At 44.6% G+C, this 17172-nt stretch overlaps 1 protein-coding gene across 5 annotated transcripts in view; it reads left to right on the top strand.

The window, feature by feature from the left end:
- The window catches only part of NR3C2 (nuclear receptor subfamily 3 group C member 2), a 214261-nt gene that overhangs the window by 190759 nt on the left and 6330 nt on the right, over window positions 1-17172 (top strand). For 4 of the 5 annotated variants that reach the window (XM_055794386.1, XM_055794388.1, XM_005243308.3 and 1 more), the window contains 2 exons: window positions 5659-5789; window positions 9333-9490. In XM_055794386.1, the coding sequence (XP_055650361.1) occupies window positions 5659-5789; window positions 9333-9490 (289 nt within the window). The remainder of the gene's footprint in view (window positions 1-5658; window positions 5790-9332; window positions 9491-17172) is intronic. The other variant, XM_055794389.1, reaches the window with a different exon arrangement.

Here is a 17172-nt window from a genome sequence, read left to right as displayed (position 1 = left end):
TACAGGTTTTAGTCTAGCAAAGGAAAATCTCTTGGTTATAAAATTGGAAACAGTTCATATAGAGGAAAAAACTATAAAATCAAGACACACAAAGAATTATCTTTGACTTCAGACTTTTGCTACAAGTGTTGCTTGGTCTTCTCCGGAATCTTTTCTGAGCTGCAGAGGCCAAGGGACTAAGTCAGCTGCACGTTTGTTCCTCTGAGGTGCTGTGAAAGGGGATGCCTTTGCCCAGTTTTTTCTGGGATTATCAGCAAGCCACTTGGGTACTGACAAAACTTCAAAACACCCACCACAGCTTTCCCTTTCTTCACTTCCCTGTCTAGTTTAGGAAGACATCTTGTGCTGTGAATTTGAATAGTATCCATGAGAAAGTAAATAAAGCACGGTATCAGCCTTGGTTTAGGGCCCAGTTTCACCTGTGAATATTCCTTGGTGCATGGGTTCCTCCTCTGTTACGGTCAGTTGAGTTGCAGTTTCCATCCTTGGGAAGGAGATGTATGATACTAGACTTTATGATGACTTCATAAATTATAAGTTACTTATTCATAACAAGTTGTTTCTGTACAGCGTGCCTGTAGTTTCACAATTTTTGCTGTGGCTGTTTGGTTTCTGTGGAGGTCATGTAAGGGTATTAATGAAAGATATGACTGGTTTAGTATTTAGGATGCCTTGTCTTAAACAGATGTGACTGCTCAAATCCTGCATCTCTGTTGTAGTTGGGTGGCTCATCCCTCGGTGATTTGGGATGTCAGTCCCGTTTCGGCTGGGTGCTCAAGCCATTTGCCTCGTTGCTTGTCCCTGTATAAAAGAACAACTACTTCCAGGGAGCAGGAGGAGCTGGGCTGGTTTGCCACTCTCCCACCGGTGTATGCAGCTCTCCGTGGGTGGGTGCGGAGGATGAAACAGGCTGAGCTGGTCTCTGTGCAGTGTGCCCATGGAAGGAAGGTAGGAGATCTGGAATCACTTTGAGAATAAGGGTAGCAGAGATGGGAGAGGTGAGGACACAGATTGCATGGACTTAGGGGGAGATCCCAGATCAAGTGGGGAGAAAGAGAAGATGAACTCAGGGAAAGCAGCAGGGAGTCTCTCAACTAGGAACATGTTTGCTGCGGTTCATTGAAGGAAACCCAACAGCAGAAACAAAACTCCTCTTCCCAGCGAGGCAGGTGAGCTGCCTTGGAGGGCTTTGCCAGCAGAGGTACCCACCTCATCTTCCTCCCAGGGGAAACGAGGGGAAAGGAGCAGCAGTTCAGGTGCACTGGGGATGTGGGGAGCAACTCGGTGACCAGTTAACGCAAGGTACCCATGGCCAAAGAGGTTTTGCAGGAGCAGATGGAAACCGGGTAGAGCTGGGGGAATGGGCTGCTACGGCCGCCCTGCCTGCCCGCAGCGTCGCGCCTGCGGAAAGGTCAGGCAGAATGTGAGCTGGGCATTAAATTAAGCCTGTAAGGAGACACTCGGGGAACTTAAGATGGATTAACTTAAGGTGTAAAGTTTAAAGCGTATTATTATGAAGGAGGATTAAGCTAAACTGAGCTAATGACACCGCTTTTGAATGCATATCCACACAGCGGATTCAGAGCTTTAGCTCCACGCCTTTTATTACTGAAATGTACTTACATTCTTAAATGTCCCCATAAAGATACATTCCATATCTTCACATGCTCTATTTTCCATCTTGAAAAGTTTATATGCTGTGTCAAAAGTAGAACTGGTTTGGGTTGGTTGGTTTTTGCCTTTGGTTTTTTTTCTTTCTCTTAAAAAAAGAACCAACAAAAAAAACCAACAAAAGGCAGGGAGGGAAGGCAACATAGAAGTTTGTTTTAATTTTTCCCCATGGTGGTAATGGCATTTGTGATGACTTGATGTTATTTATGAGACATTTGGTAAGGAAGAAATAACTTTGTTCATGTTACGTTGATACGCCCTAATTTCTGTGTGCCCCATCTTTTTTAATGCATGAGCCATTTCTGTTGCTTTATTTTGGCGTTACTCTCATGGTGTTGGGATAGCTGCAATGTCAGCATATGAATTTTCCAAAAGCTCTGTACGCTCTTATTTTACACTGTATGGGTTAAAAATCAAATGCAAAGTTGAATACTGTAAAGTCCCACAAAATGCTTATCTTACATTAAATACGGCCATGAATTAACTAACATGATTTGTAGATAGTAATAATTTGTAAATAAGTAAAAAATCAACTGAACTGATTTTTTAGGAGGGAGACCGATTTGAAATAACAGGTTTGCTGTATGTTAAATAAACTACATGGTGACTAGTTTTGTGTACAGTTTTATCTCACTACAAAGAATGCCATCAGGTTTTCCTTGAGAGTAAACTAGAGATCAATATTTGTAAGTAGAGAAAAGATTAAATATTTAAAAGACAGGGAAAAAATCCAACAAAAAAAACCCTTGACATTTACTAATATTCTTCTATTTAGGCAATCATATAAAAGCAAAAAAAAATCAAAGAAAAACATAAGAGAGGAAAAGGAAAATGTCACAAAAAGTGAAAGAAAAAGAAAAAAGGGGTTTGAGTCAGGGTGCTTCTAGGTTAGCTGTCACAGAGTGTGTTTTGCCACAGTGTTTAGTGAAAGCATAAGAAACCTGAGACAAAACCTCAAAATGTTTTATTTGCTGTGTGGCTTGTGGTATGGGATGAAAGGTCTGCCACTTCTCGCGTCTGTGGAGGTCAGACACAGGCAGGGATGGTGGGATGGTGGCAGCTGCTTTGTGTTCTGAGGATGTGTCCTGCGAAAGTAAAATTGATTATAATAGACTGTTTTTGTTTTGAATCTTGCTAGTCATTAGCAGTCTGAGATATATTTAAAATGTTGGGTTTTTTTAAAAAATACAAATGTCTTTTATTAATCATTTGCCTTTCAACTTCAGTACGTATCCCTCTGAGCCTCCTGGCAAAGGTCAGTTAGGAACCACCGTTATATCTGTGTCCCAGACCTGGATTTGGTAATTTTGGGAAGAGGGAGGGGAGCAGGAGCAGTGGGAGGGAGATCACGCTGGAGTCTTTCAGGGTCTTTTTCCCCAGCTGGCTCTGGGTCGGCTCAGAGGTGCCTGCAGCTGTTCAGCCTCTGGGCAATAGCAGCCCATCAGGCAGGAGGAGCTCGGGCTGGTTTAGGGTGATGTCCCCAGAGGGGGGTCAGGTGAGTCATGCAGTGGCCAAATGTGAAGGAGTCCCCATCCCTGGCACACTCAGTTGTCCATGCTAAGGGCATGTCCGGACACCAGGAGAGGTCCAAGGTGCTGGGTTGGCCCCAAGCCCTGGACAGTGGCCACCAGCCTTGGGCAGACCCGGGGCTGGAGTGGGACTCCAGGGCACAGCAGCTTCAGAAATGCCTGTTTGCGTGTATCTGACGTCTTCTAATTCTGAACGTCCTTTTCTGTTTCACCCGATCCCAGTTACTCAGGGTTACTTTGTGTGTGTTCATAGTACATGACCAGCGTTGAGTGTGCAAGTGGCATCTGTGAGTCCTCTGAAGCACACGACCGGGCCGGTGTGCATCCAGCAGCAGAGGCTGCTCTTCTCAAACAGAGGGCCGAGTGGTATTTCAGTCACTGTCCAAAAGCATTCAAGAACTGTTTTCTTCTATTTCTTTTCTTCCCTGCAGTCCATTATGCATAATAAAAATAAACAAACATGGCATTACTACCACTATTAAATTAAAAAAAAAAAAAAAAAAAAGCTGGAAGTTCTTAGTCTTGAGAAGAGGGTGGAGTGGGGGAAAAGTGCAGAGCCCATATAACAATGGGGAGTCTGCTTTATTAGTATTAAGGAGGAAAATAAAATCTGCTCTGGCGGTAGTGAAATAAAACACCAGGAAAATTACGTCAGTCTTTGTTTGCACACAGTATGATTCTTCTCTTTCACCAGCCAATTTGTATATTTGAAAAGGCAGTTGCTTGGTTAAAATAATTAGCTGAACTTCATCCAATTCCCCAATTACGTGAAAAAATGTTTGAAGAAATATAGACAATTATTGTTGAGCAATTAAAAAAAAAAAGTAGCGGTCACGAAACAATTATAGCGCCTTGTCTAAATACCCACATATAGTTTCAAAACGAGACGGGCAATTCTCAGTGGCTCTATGCTGTAGCTATCGTGGTTTGGGATAGCTGCTTTAGAAGTATATCAAAATCCTAACTAATGCTGCCTGAAACTTGTGCAGGATAGCTTAGCCTGGCATTGCCTCAAAGAAGAGAGATAGGATCTGAAGCTAAATATTTCAAAGTATATTTAAAGAAAAAGAAGAGTAAATTAGATACAAGTCATGTATCATTATTTTACGATGTAACAGGCAAAAATCTGTATTAATGAACGAGATAGTTTTATTATATACTCCTCTATCCCACATAATATTAGATTATTATTTCTGGAAAAAACAGACAGAATTTCTGAATATTTTGGTGTATAAGTAAGACAGCATTGCAACAGTTAGACTAAGAATTCCCTGTGGGAAGTCCAGTGTAGCATATTAACAAGAACTTCAGTGACTGGAAAATCATTTCTCTTTGTTGTTCCTACACTTTCATCTTTGGAGCTAGACCTGTTGGATTTTCAGGAAAAGCAGTGATCAGAGATTTTGAAATGGAGGTTACTTGTGAAGGATGCCCGAGTGCTGCTGGCTGAGGCAGTGGTCATCCCAATTGCTTCTTAACTTCAGACTCCTCTGTAGACATAAACACAGTAACATGAAGTCATGCATTTTATTTTATTTTATTTTTGTTAACCCACTTCCCCATTTTCCAAACCTGCCAGCTGTATTTTTTCGGGACTGTGTTGTTCAGGATGAGAAGAGTCAAGATGTCTGCTGGCATGTCAGAAATCCCTGATCCCAGGGCCCTGCTGGCTTGTGGACTCGACCGTGTGCAGTGGGCAGCGGAGCTTTTTGCCATGGGTTTTCCTGTTGCCCATGGCTGCTGGCAGCCTTGGAGGCCGCTGGGCTGGGGCCAGGGCATGCAGCGTGGTGCAGGCTGCAGGTGTGAGGCTCTCAGTCCTCCTTGGCTGTCCTTTCCCCCAGCTCATCTTTGCACCAGACACTTCTGAAACTTGTTTCTGCCTGTACATCAGCTGATGGGGGACGTATGATCTCAAACATGCGTGCAATGGGTGTAGGTTCCCTATTGCACCAGTTCTGACCCCTTCAGCAGGCTCATTGCCATCAGTCCAGGGCAGAGCTGAACAAATGCTGACAATTCAAACACAATTTAAAACATTTTTACCGGTTCATTAACATTGTCCGTGTATAAAAATCAGATTGCATTTGTTTCTATTCCTTTTAGGGGGGGTGGTTGTTAATGCTGCCTGTGGTCTGCCAATAGCGAAGTGAACTCAGCCATCCATTGAGGATGGTGTATGAGTTGAGCAAGGTGATGCCCAGGTCCCCCAAAGCTCTCAGGCAGTGAGTTTTTCTGCCAGACCAGGAGCACAGGACCAGGCAGGGCTCCAGCTTCATCTCTGAAGTCCCCAGCTTCCTTACTGAACCTGAACTTTGCAGCTGCGGCGTGTCTTACGACCTCTGCACGATCAGTGTTCTGTTTCCAGGTCACACCTTGCTTTTCTCGTGTGTGGGCTGCCCCATGCATGTTGGTGCTCTCCTGAATTTATCCTCTGGATTTTGTTTCTTTCTGTTCACAGGGAACGGATGCGCCAGTCTGCTATGTTTGAACTGTGCCAGGGGATGCACCAGATCAGTCTGCAGTTTGTTCGCTTGCAGCTTAGCTTTGAGGAGTACACTATAATGAAAGTTTTGCTGCTGTTAAGCACAGGTAAGTTAGATTCACGGTTATATGGGAATACTTGAAAATATTCCAGTTCACAAAGAGGTGCAGTGATTTTAACTGATGTGACAAAAGAGCCAAACTGTTTCCAGCAAGGCCACAGGAATAAGGCTGGTTTTATGTCTTAGGTTTTATCTGCAGATCTCACTCCTCATTTGCACGGGAAGTGTCTTTGCAGTTTGAATGTGTCATGGGCATTGGAAGGACAGGAGTGGCTGGACAAGGGGCTTTGCCCCCCCCCTCTCTACGGGAACCCCTCGAGTTGGCCAGGCGTGCCAAGGAAGCACAACAGTTGTGGGGACTGGGGAGAAATCCCCACTCAGCACTCAAAGCCACAGGTTTGGGTGACTTGATGTCACCTTCAAGATCAAAAGATGTACGTTGCCTGTACTGCTAAATGTGCGGTTTTCCAATGCCAAGTGAATTGAGAATGGTAAGCCCTTTCACAGGTCTCTGAAAGTTTAGCATGCTTTATTTTTCTCTCGAGGGTCATGCTTTGATTTTTCTTAAGATACAAAATTACATCTTGGTGTTTGTTAGAGCACTGTGCAGTAATTAGTAGATCTCTTGATGTTATCTTACTGAAAAGACTGCAAAACTCCCATTCCAGTACAATTGCTGCTGCGTTTATTCTGGCTTTCGCTTGCAAGCTGTCGGCAGCAGGACGCACACCCGAGGCTGCTGGGGCCGGGGGCTGCCTGGGCTCGTGCTGCACAGAGCATCTCCCATCTGTTAACAGAAAACTCCTGGGGCTGGAAGTTTTTTGGCCTCGATGGTCTCCTTCCCTCCCGTTGAAGCTGTTCCAGCTCCCTGGCATGGGGAGAGACAGCACCAGTTGGGGAGCGCTTTGTATCCCAGCCCACAGGGTCTGACCACTAGGTCCCACTCACCCGAGGGCTTGGGGACATGGTCTGCTGGTGAAACTGGGACTGTGGAGAGCTGCTATGCTCTGGGGTAGCCCCGCAGGGGGTAAATGGGATTTTTTTGAAAGTGGTCACTCATGGTCTTTCCAGAAGCAGCTAGTAGTGCTTAACATGGATGTGCTTGGGGTGGGGTCTAGCTCCCAAAAGGTTCTCGAGAGAGTGTCTGGATTGGAGATCTGGCGCTGCTATTTTTTAATCAGCCCTAAAGAGGAGAATCTTTAGAAAAAGAGCCGAAGGGCATTCTAAAAACACAGCAGAATTTCTTTAAACTGGGTATTTATTATTGTGCCCTCTTGAGAGTGTTAACTAATGACTTATTGTGAGAATCTGTTAGGCGAGATCAGCCTGGCCGATTAACTTCAGCTAGCCGGGTCCCTTTGAAACACACACCACGGTCACTAGAAAGCCTACTAAAAATAGTTTGTTTGGGGAGAATCAGGGTATTTATGGGAGAGAGGGAGAGAGGAGAGAGAAATGGAAATGAAGGCAGTGATAAAACCCAGAAAGTGTCATGTGAAGGGTGGCAGCCCTGGTTTTGAATGATTGCGCTTTGATACAACCTTATGACAGAAAACTTCAGGTTTGTTTTCACTTAAATTTTTTTATTGAATCGTGTGATGTGCAGAGTACAAGTTATTCTGAAACTTTCATGATGACCACATCAAGGAAGTTTCACTCCATTTACATGTGGAAGAAACCACACATTACAACTCAATTGTTTTCTTGCTTTCCACAGACCATAGATTTTGGGAGTTTGCCAAAAGCATTGCAGCATTTAATAAGTAAAATCAGAAACACTGGGCAAACCTCCAAAATTTCATGTTTTGCTTGAGTTCTCTTTATTTGTGGTCTTTCTTTCTTTCTTAAAAATCTGGCTGGGGTGATGGTATAATAATTTTCAGACAGAACAGTAAAATACCTAGCAGTAGATGAAGAAAGAGTGGCTCTGACAGCCTTTAAGTAGCATGTAGGAATACAGGCCTGTAAGTATTAAAGGAACTGTAAAGCCCATCGTCTTTTGTGCAAGGGCCACAGTATGCTCTGATGGCTTTGCTCATCTTGATTGGTGTCTCTATATTCATTCAGCTTGAACTGAATTTGTACATCTGTTCCACACAGTTTCTTCTATCTGTCAGCTGACTGAGAGATTTGGCATCTAGAATTTAAAAATCAAAGATTGCATTTATCTAATATAACTGTATAATATTTACTGAGTGTTAGGCAGGTTGGTGAGCCACTTCCTAGGCTTTTTCTAAAGATTTCTCCTTGTGCCCCCTTCCAGCACTTGATAACAGTCCTTGCTGTGCATGTAGTAGTAGAGCTCCTCCTTGTCTTCCGTTGCTAAATTGCTGTAGTAGATACTGGTCAGAGAAGATACTGGTGCTTTTTCTTAAAGCTTCTACTCTGGAGCCATTTGGGTGGTTGTTACATGCTTATGATGTGATTTCAGTGGGATAGAAGGTAGTTCCCAGGCAAAGAGAAAGGGAATGGATGAACAAAACAATTTTTGTGAAGATGTTAAGTCAGGGTGAGCTAAATTGGAAGATTGCCTGGTTTTTTTCTTTCCTTTTTTAATAAGTAACTTCCCATTTAGCTTACTCTGGCATAGCTTTCTGGCTTGCTTAGAAAATAAACTCACTCCTGTACAGTGTAGTATTTTATTTTCCTTCTGAGGAATAGCATTTTAAAGATGCAGAGCAGAAAAATATTTGGTGGTTAAGCAGTATTCAACTGATCCAGGTATTGAAACACTGGAACATTTTGTGTAATGTTGTTAATAACCTCTTTGGGGTTTTCCTAGAGATCTGACTCTATAAGCCATTCCTATTTGGGGCAGAACCTGCTGGAGTGCAAGGGCACTTGCAGTGTGTAAAGGAACAGGGTATTTGCTTTTGTAATTAGCCTTGCTGATACCAGTCCCAGTAAAAACTATCAGAAAACTCCGCTTTCAGCCCATTCGTGAAACGATCCCTGTGGCAGATGGGAGATTTGGTAGGGCACTAGAAATAATTGCAACTGTATGTCGTGGTCAAACACTGGGTCAGGATGCCTGTTTGGAAAATAGTCTGTTTCATGCAGAATAATGTCTCTGTTTGTTCTAGGTGTTACGCAGATGCTTACTAATGTTCAAAGACATTTTAGATGTTATGTGATGGCATAAAAACGTGTCGCTTGGTCTAGCATTTCTGCACATAACAGCTGTAATTCTGTACCTTCCCCTTCTCTGGCAAGTGTGGAGAATCATTCAGGAATGATAAATCATCTTTTCAACTTCTAAAAAAAATTCCCTTGATCCATCTGCCTTTTTTTTTTTTTTTTGTTAAGTTGTATTAAAAACAGTTTCAGCATGAGGTTAGCATGTGTCGTATTTCTGAGATGTTATCTTGTCCTCTGCCACAACTTCTGCAATCACAGATCTGGAGAGGATGCTTGAATCACTTGAAAATCTGTATGATGTTGTTGATTGCTTACCAATGTCTGTAAAATTATGGACTTTGCTAGAAGTTTAATTCTTTCATCCATTAACTAGTGTAACTTTTTAAGTATGCACATCAAAAAAATAAGCAATACAGTTAATATTAATGTAAGACTGTCTTTTCAATGACAGTTCCCAAGGATGGTCTCAAAAGCCAAGCTGCATTTGAAGAAATGAGGGCAAATTACATTAAAGAACTAAAGAAGATGGTAACTAAATGTCCAAGTAACTCTGGGCAAAGCTGGCAGAGATTCTACCAACTGACTAAACTTCTTGACTCCATGCATGATGTAAGTATGACTCCTCAGGGAGTGCAGACAAGTTAAGCAAAAATCTCTCCATTAAGGTAAACTACTAGTCTTTAATTGTATTAACTAACAGGGAGGAAAAAAATGAAATTCTTTCTAAAGGAACATCTGAGAGAAGTTGCTAGATGAATTTAAGGACAACTGCCAAGTAAAATAAGAAAATATGTTATTAAGGGCTGGGTCCTGCTACCTTCTCCTATGTTAGATGGCACTGTGTTCCTCCAATGTTTCACTTCAGGTCAGTAGAGCTATTGGTGGGGTCAGAGGCTCTTCAGAAGTGGTGTTAGCTGTGACCTGAAGTGAGGCACAGCACAAGTGCACCATGCAGAGCATCCCGTGAGTCGCTTCTCAGTGAGAGGTGCTGGATTCGTGTGTTGGGCATCTAGCATGCCTGTTGCGTTACTAAATGTTGAATTAATTTGGTGATCTTTTACAGCTGGGGTTGTAGTAACGATGACTTTAAAAGATGTATTAAGACCTTGGAGCTATCTTGGGTGTCAGAAAGTTTACTTGAGCTTTTCAAATACAAGATTTGCCGTATTGTTAGGTTCTTTCTAGAACCACACTGTCTTACTCCAGTGCAAGGTATTTGTTTTACATGCATGATGAATGACATGGGAAACCAAAAGTTCAGTCCCAAAACACCCAGGCTGTTGGTGGCTCAGCCCAGAGTGACTCTGTAGGCTTGTGGCAGGTGCCTAGTGCACGCAACGAGCTTGTGTTTTCAGAGGGGGTATCCGTAATGTTGAGATGCTGAGATGGGAGCGACCTGGTTTTAGCCAGTAACATGGTTAAGTGCAGAGACTGACCTGTCCAGCTGCTTTGAGCAGCAGTGGGGGTGGATCTCCACACTCTCCATAACGGAGCCCAGAGTCCTCACAGAGGAAGCCAGTGACTGAGCTGTAACGATCTCCTCGAGCTGAGGGGTTTTCCCCCGTGCCCCGGGCACCAGCCCCTTGTCCTCTCTGAAGCTGCATCACGGTGCAGCAAGCGATGGGCGATGCTTGGGACCGACAAGAGCACCCATTAGTCACATTTGGGCCCAGGAGAGGAGGGGTCCCGTGAGCAGAGGCTGAAGCCCAGCAGCACACGCTGATCACCTCCCACTAAAACTGCAGCAAAGGAGAAAACTGTCATACTCCATCCTGGGTGGGCAGGGGAGTAACTTCACTGCATGAAGAACCTCCAGCGCTTGCTTTCGGAGCCTGCATATAAATGTACTTCTTTGTGCTCAACTTAAATTTCCGTTCTGTAGAGACAGTACAGTACAGTGCACTTCAGGTCAAATCTGTAGAAGAGCCTGAGGTCTGTTTACAGAACGTACATATGGAACTATTTTTCAAATATTGTTCTGTTGTTCATTAAAACATTGCAAGTCTTAGTGGGAGGCAGGGAGAGTATTATTAGTACTGCAGTAATAGCTCATTCTTCAGCGATCGGGTTTCACTTGCTCGGTGCCAGCGAAGGAAGTTGTAGTGTTTTAGTGGAAAGAAAGGGGGCGGGTCGTAAAATCATTTGCGAGTTATTCACATCTGAACCTCGGGGCAGCATAACAAACCCCCTGCGTTTATGGAGTTCTCTAATCCTCTTCAGAATAGGCAGTGCCTATGATTTGTTATTTAAATGGCTGTGTTTGTGTGGTTAAGGTAACTGGATGACAGACTCGCACTTACTGAGAATGCTACCATGTCCTACAGACATTTTCCAAAACACAGCATTAACCATTGGGAGCTGAACTAACCAGAGGAAGCAGACTGCTCTCGCATTTTATTTAATTTTTAATTAAGCTATTTTTACATGACTTTTGCTTTAATAGAGCACTTTCTTACAAAGGACTTTTTAAAGAAAGTCCCATTGTCAGCATTCTCCGTTAAAAAGGCCAGTTGTCTGCACAACAGTGCTTCCTTTCAGAGATGGTATTGGAAACTTGTTCAACAAAGGCACTTGTTTATTTTTTTTTTCTTTAAAACTGATTTTTTGCTTTTTTGTTTTCAAAATCCATTGTAATAAATTTAGAGTGGTGATGTTATTAATGAGAAGTGAGAATTGCTCTTCTCTCCCCCACTGCCTGTTGGTGCAGAATTTCTCCGTTCTGTCAATGTAAATGCAAATTTTCTGCTTGATTCCTTAGTATAGGAGGAGCACTTTTTCAGCTGTCACCTATGTATTTTGAATTTAACTCCATTATAATTTTAGAGGATCAGAATACATTTGGTGCTGAGCAGTCTAGCTGGAGCTGAGGCCCCGTGTTTACATGCTGCTGTAGCCACAGCATTGGCATTTGCAGCGCAAGCCCAGAGGGACTGGTGCAGAATTTGTGCTTATTCAGCTCTTCTGCTGCCTCCAGCTTTTCCATCAGAGCAAAGCGAATGCATCTCATCATTTGTGGAGTTCGTTTTACCTGAGTGTAGCGATAAACAATAAAAAAAATACTGCTTCTTTGCACCTTCACACTTGTTTTCATCGACCTCATTTCTAAGTAGTCTTTCTGAGGACTATGCGAAATAAAGGGCACGAGAATATCAAATTACAGTTTTCTTGGCTTACATAACGTGAGGAAGAAAAAACCCCAAACAAGATGGTTTTACAGTGCTCAGTATACTAAATCATTCATCCACGCACGGAACATATGTGCAGGTAGAAAAGTGCCGAGGTGAGGAAAAAAGAAATTTTCAAGGCAGCCAGGTAGGCACTTAAATATTTGAAAAAATCAGCAGCTTTATTTAACGATCCATAAAGCCTCAAAGCACCAAAAGCAGAACAGAAAAATAAGAGATCGAAACCCATCCCAAGCAGACAAGATAAACATGGTTTCACGCACGTGTATGCGCACACCTGTGCTCAGCTTTAGGAGCATGCCTGCAGGCGGCTGAGCAGTTCGCATGAGTGCTGCCATGCACCGAAATGCTTTCTTTGCGTGATGCTGCATGGAAGTAGTGGCTGCTGCTACAGCAGGCGCTGGCTGGCAGCATCCGTCTGGTTGCACTGTGCACCCGTCCTCTCCCTCGGCACAAGATGACAGGGAGGAGTAGGTTGTTGCTGTTGACTTGCTGTTGTGCTGTGGCTCAGCCTTGCTTGTGTGGATGGACGCCAGTGTGGGTATCTTCTGGGAGCGCTGAGGGCAGCAATGTATTCCCTCCTTGGAGGGATTGTATTTCTACTGTTGTGGCTGGCCTGCGCGCATCGGTTCACGAAGCGGTGTTACACGTTGAGAACCATAGAGAGGTGGGTTGTCCTTGCTACGCTATCCAGGACACACAGGTTTCCGGGCTTGTGCCCGTGAATGGCCGTGGGCATTTCAGGGAGAGATGCACATGCAGCGCTTGGGCGTAGGTGAAGTGCACTATGTGATCAGAGAAACGGCATGCAGGAACATTGCAAACAGATGTACCACACATGGTATCAAAAACTTCATTTGGATCCTCCTCAGCATCTCCTGTTGGCTTTGGCAGGAGGGGTTGTGTCTTGCATGGCAAGCCTCATTTCATACAGAGAGTGTGGTGTATGGTTAGGCGGTTTGCAGAACAAAAGCTGAATTTGGTTTCAATCTGGCTGATCCTAAACAGATTTTGAGTTGAGGGCTTTTGTTTCGGTGCCATGACATTAAACCCTAATGTGAACCTTCCCCTTGGCTTGGCAAGGCAGAGCAGTGCACTGTCATTTGCTTGTTGATATTTTCTGCCAAACAAAAATAAATTCTTTAAGGCTCATGCTGCTGAATAATTAATTTTTTATGGTTCCTGAAGGGAATACTTTATAGCTGAGGTGGATCTTTCCATAGGCTGAGAGTGCCAGGATTGCACTCACTGACAAAGCAGACAGTGGGAGGAAGGGCACAGATCCTCGCGGGGCAGGTTTTGCAAGGCACGCTGCGGTGGATGCAGATGCGCCTCTGCAGGTGCTTAATCCCGCAAATACGAAGCTGCAGATGAGCCCCTCAGCTGTTGCCAGCACCTTTGGGTGCACTTACTCCCGCTGCTGATCTGCCAAAGTTGTGTCCCATAGCTCGGGAGCTGTCTGGAGCCCAGTGCCTGAATTCTCAGAGTAGGCATTTTCTGTTTACTCAGCAGCTAGATCCAGTCCCTGCTCCCGGCGTGGCCCCTGCGGAAGCAGCAGTGATGTAAGCGTGTGCGTGGGTGTGTGTCACAGCAGCTAATGTGCATCTGTCGAGTGAGAAATCGATTCGCAGCTCCCTGAGTTGTCTTGCTCGGTCTGTGGTGGTTGGATCTCTTCTCCTTCACGTTAATAAGTAGCTGTTGGAGTAGGGCAAAGCCCGCTAGAAGTCAACAGAAGAGCAAGGGAGTCTCGGCTCAAAACTGACCCTGGCCAAGGGCTGAGGATGCTTCGTGATGCGTGATACTGTGCATTTGCATGCACCCTCCGGGCGTGCAAAATGAGTTCAACTGAGGTTCCTCCATGTCATGTCCAAGTGTCAAGTGCTGTGGTTTCAATATGCGCATGTTTATGAAGAAAACCTGGTGATAGGAGTGCAGTGCCGACATCAGATAAATGCACCTGTCTGGGCAGAACTAGGTTCCACGTTCGCTGTGGTCAGATACTGTTAGTGCCTAATCCATATGTATTTCATAGGAATTTTACTCGTCGCTAGCATGAGGTAAATAACACTGCATAGGTGTAATCAGAGGCTTCATCCCTTGGTCTTACCTTGTTTCCCCTGTGTTTGTGGTAGGTTTTACTCTTTGGTTAGAGCTCAGGATTTCATAAGCAGCTAGGAATTAAACACTGTGGCACCAAGTGACATCTGTACCCCTGAGAATCAGCTTGTGAGCCATCCTAGGGGGGAATAATCTACATTCTGAGCCCTCAGAGTAATAAATAATTTACATCATGGAATTTTCGTAGAACCGGGAGCAAAAGGGGGAGTACAGTGGTTAGGGAATAATCAAGACGTGGTTGGCAATGGTTTTCCTTAACCTTACCAGTTGTGAAACAGGAGCTTTGTATGCACTGCGTGAAGGGGGAAAAGCAGGAGGCTGCAATAATCCCAGACTCACCCAGGACTCTGCTGCCCCGGGCAAGGAGGCTGGCTGGCCTCAGCTGCTGCTTCTTACCTGAGCAGAGCCGCAGGCTCCTGACTCCTGTGTGGTTTGAAACGTGCCGGTTTTGAAAGCAAGAGGCAGAACGTCGCTGCTCAGCTGATGGGCAGCAGCTTGTCTTTCCAGGGAGCCTGGCTCGGGGCAGGTAGTCACCAAGGCCGCGCAGTTGCATCGCGTAGAGCTGCAAGGTTGCCTCCTCCCAGCAGACACCTGCGCTGTGTTGTGTAGGGAACAGGCAGACGCCCATTCCTGAAAGGGACAGAGAAAAGTTTTTGGAGTGTCATTTTTGTATGAGAACACTGAGGTTTCTGACAGTAATAGCTGTAGCTAATAATAGGAAGAAATTACTCAGCATTGTGTTGTTACCCTCCTGCTGTCTTAATTGCTGTATCAGTAGGCTTAATCACAAAGATGCTTTTGATAGAGAAGTGACTGTGGGCTTTCTGGAGTCAGAAAACTAACTGAGCACAGAGATGTGCACCCTTGCAAATCAGACAGCTCTTACGGTTTCTGGAAATACGAGGGCACGATGAGATTGCCAAACTAAAATAAATTCTTTTTGCTTTAAAAATTCTGCAAGTGCTCGAAGGTCACTGTTACTGTATTAACTTCAGGGACTTCATTAAAGGCTTCATTTTTTTAATTATGAAGAACAATATGGGTGAAAAAGTCCATTTTATGGAAACCCCCACCCTAATAACAGAAAATGATGTTTAATTAATACTCCTACTTCTCAGAGGTGCTTAATGCAGCATACAAATGCAAAGATTGATTAAGTAAAAATCCCGGCATTACAAAGACCGGTGTAGCCTTGAAAATGTTTAAAGGCAGCAGACTCTGCAGGATAGCGATGAGAGAAAGCTTCATAATTAATGACTGAAGTGGTGAAGTGTTACAGCTAACAGCTGATCCGCTTGCCGGCAGAAGAGCTGTCATGTCGTACAGCAGGCTGGGTGACACGGACGTGGCAGTCCTGACCTGCAGTCGCCATCCTGGGAGATCCCCGGCAGCCAGGTGGGCCGAGCCCGGCGCTGCCGGCTGGGAGCGGGCGGTAGCTGAGCTCCGGCCCCCGGCACTGCCCCGATCGCCCTGCGTGCAGAGGGAGGCCTGCAGCGCTGCCGAAGGTACCGAGCCGGGGTTTATTGCCAGCTCCAAAAAGACTTGAACCGACCACCTACTAAAAGGGTAAGAACAATATCCTCGTTGCATCCCGAGGAAATGGGAATGGGCTGAGTTGTGGCCTTTACTGTCGGTGCGGTGCTAAGCTGTAACTCTTCGGAAGCCAGCTTCAGTAGCTGAAATAATCGGAGACTGTAAAAGTAAATACGTTTCTAGTCACTGTTGCACCGCTTGTGGAAACAGTGGTGCTTTCATTAACGCTGCTTAATTAGAGTTGCCTTTCACGCTGCTGTACTGGAGGAGGTGTCAGCATTTCCACTTCCACCAGAAGCAGAGGGTAAAAGCAGTCAGGTAAAATGTAGTCGAGAGTTCTTAGGGCACAGGGATTTTACAAGCCTTTGAAGAACAATCAGAAGCCTGTTTGATCTAGAGCATTCATAAGCCCAGTTTGGAGGTGCTGGCTAGTTTGCATTACCTCACGTGTAACCTCCGCTGTACCGGTCACTGTGGCTGCAATGGCAGCCCTTGTGTGTTACGAAAGAAAGCAACCTTTTTCGTTTCCTTACTGAAGAAGGGATCTTCTCTTTTAAAGCAAAAGACTGGCTTCAGTACTTACCTGTTATAAATCAAAGCTCTATCAGACGAGTGGTGCTTGGGATGCAGAGGCAGGTACTCAGATTTCAAAATGAACATTGCGTGTGGAATGTGAATTCTTCATCCCTTCAGTGCACCTTCATGCCGAGGCTGCTGGGTGGCCAGGGGCAATGGTACCTTTCAAAATGTATGGGAACGCGCCTGCAGATGAGAGCACTGTTCGTGGTCTTGCAGCCTTCTCTAGCTGACCTTATCATATTGTTTACATTTTAGTACCTCTGAGTTGGCCTTCGATTCTCCCACATTCATTCCTCTCTGTTTGAAATTTGTGCTAGAAATACTTCCCCAACCCCAAAAGCCAGGCAGCATATAAGGTCACCATTAAAAAGATCCTGACCGCAGTCCCACGCGCCTTGTGACATGCTTCCTAATGCTCCCTTTTTCTTAAAGCAGTTGATTATTGTCAAGTATGTTAAAGTTGATAGCTGAAAAAAGAGAGGAACAAAAGACTGAATAGGTACGGAATATATATTATTCTTAAGTCTGCGAACCCAGGTATCACCTGATAGTGGGTTCTAGGTATTTTAACTTGCTGTGTAAACTTAACCGTTGTCCTCTGTGGTGAGACTCATAGTGTGCCATGTTAGGGTAGTATCCATGATCACCCGCTGGAGCGCTCAGTCAAGTCATTTATTATATAGAATCGACGATGCTTTCTCCATGAATGTTACCATTTTTCATTTCCCCTTTTGTACGCCTATTTAGCAGACATACATAAGTACCTGACACTACTAAAAGCTTGCTAAAAAAGCAGAACTAATAGTTTCCACATAGGCTTTTCTGTGATGCCCATCTCACTGCATTCAGAGGCTTTGCATGAGTGTGATGAGGCAG

The sequence above is a fragment of the Falco peregrinus genome, chromosome 2 (genome assembly GCF_023634155.1).
Source record: "Falco peregrinus isolate bFalPer1 chromosome 2, bFalPer1.pri, whole genome shotgun sequence".
Taxonomy (NCBI): domain Eukaryota; kingdom Metazoa; phylum Chordata; class Aves; order Falconiformes; family Falconidae; genus Falco; species Falco peregrinus.
The sequence above is the reverse complement of the archived record's forward strand: the minus strand, read 5'-3'. Positions and strand labels throughout refer to the sequence as shown.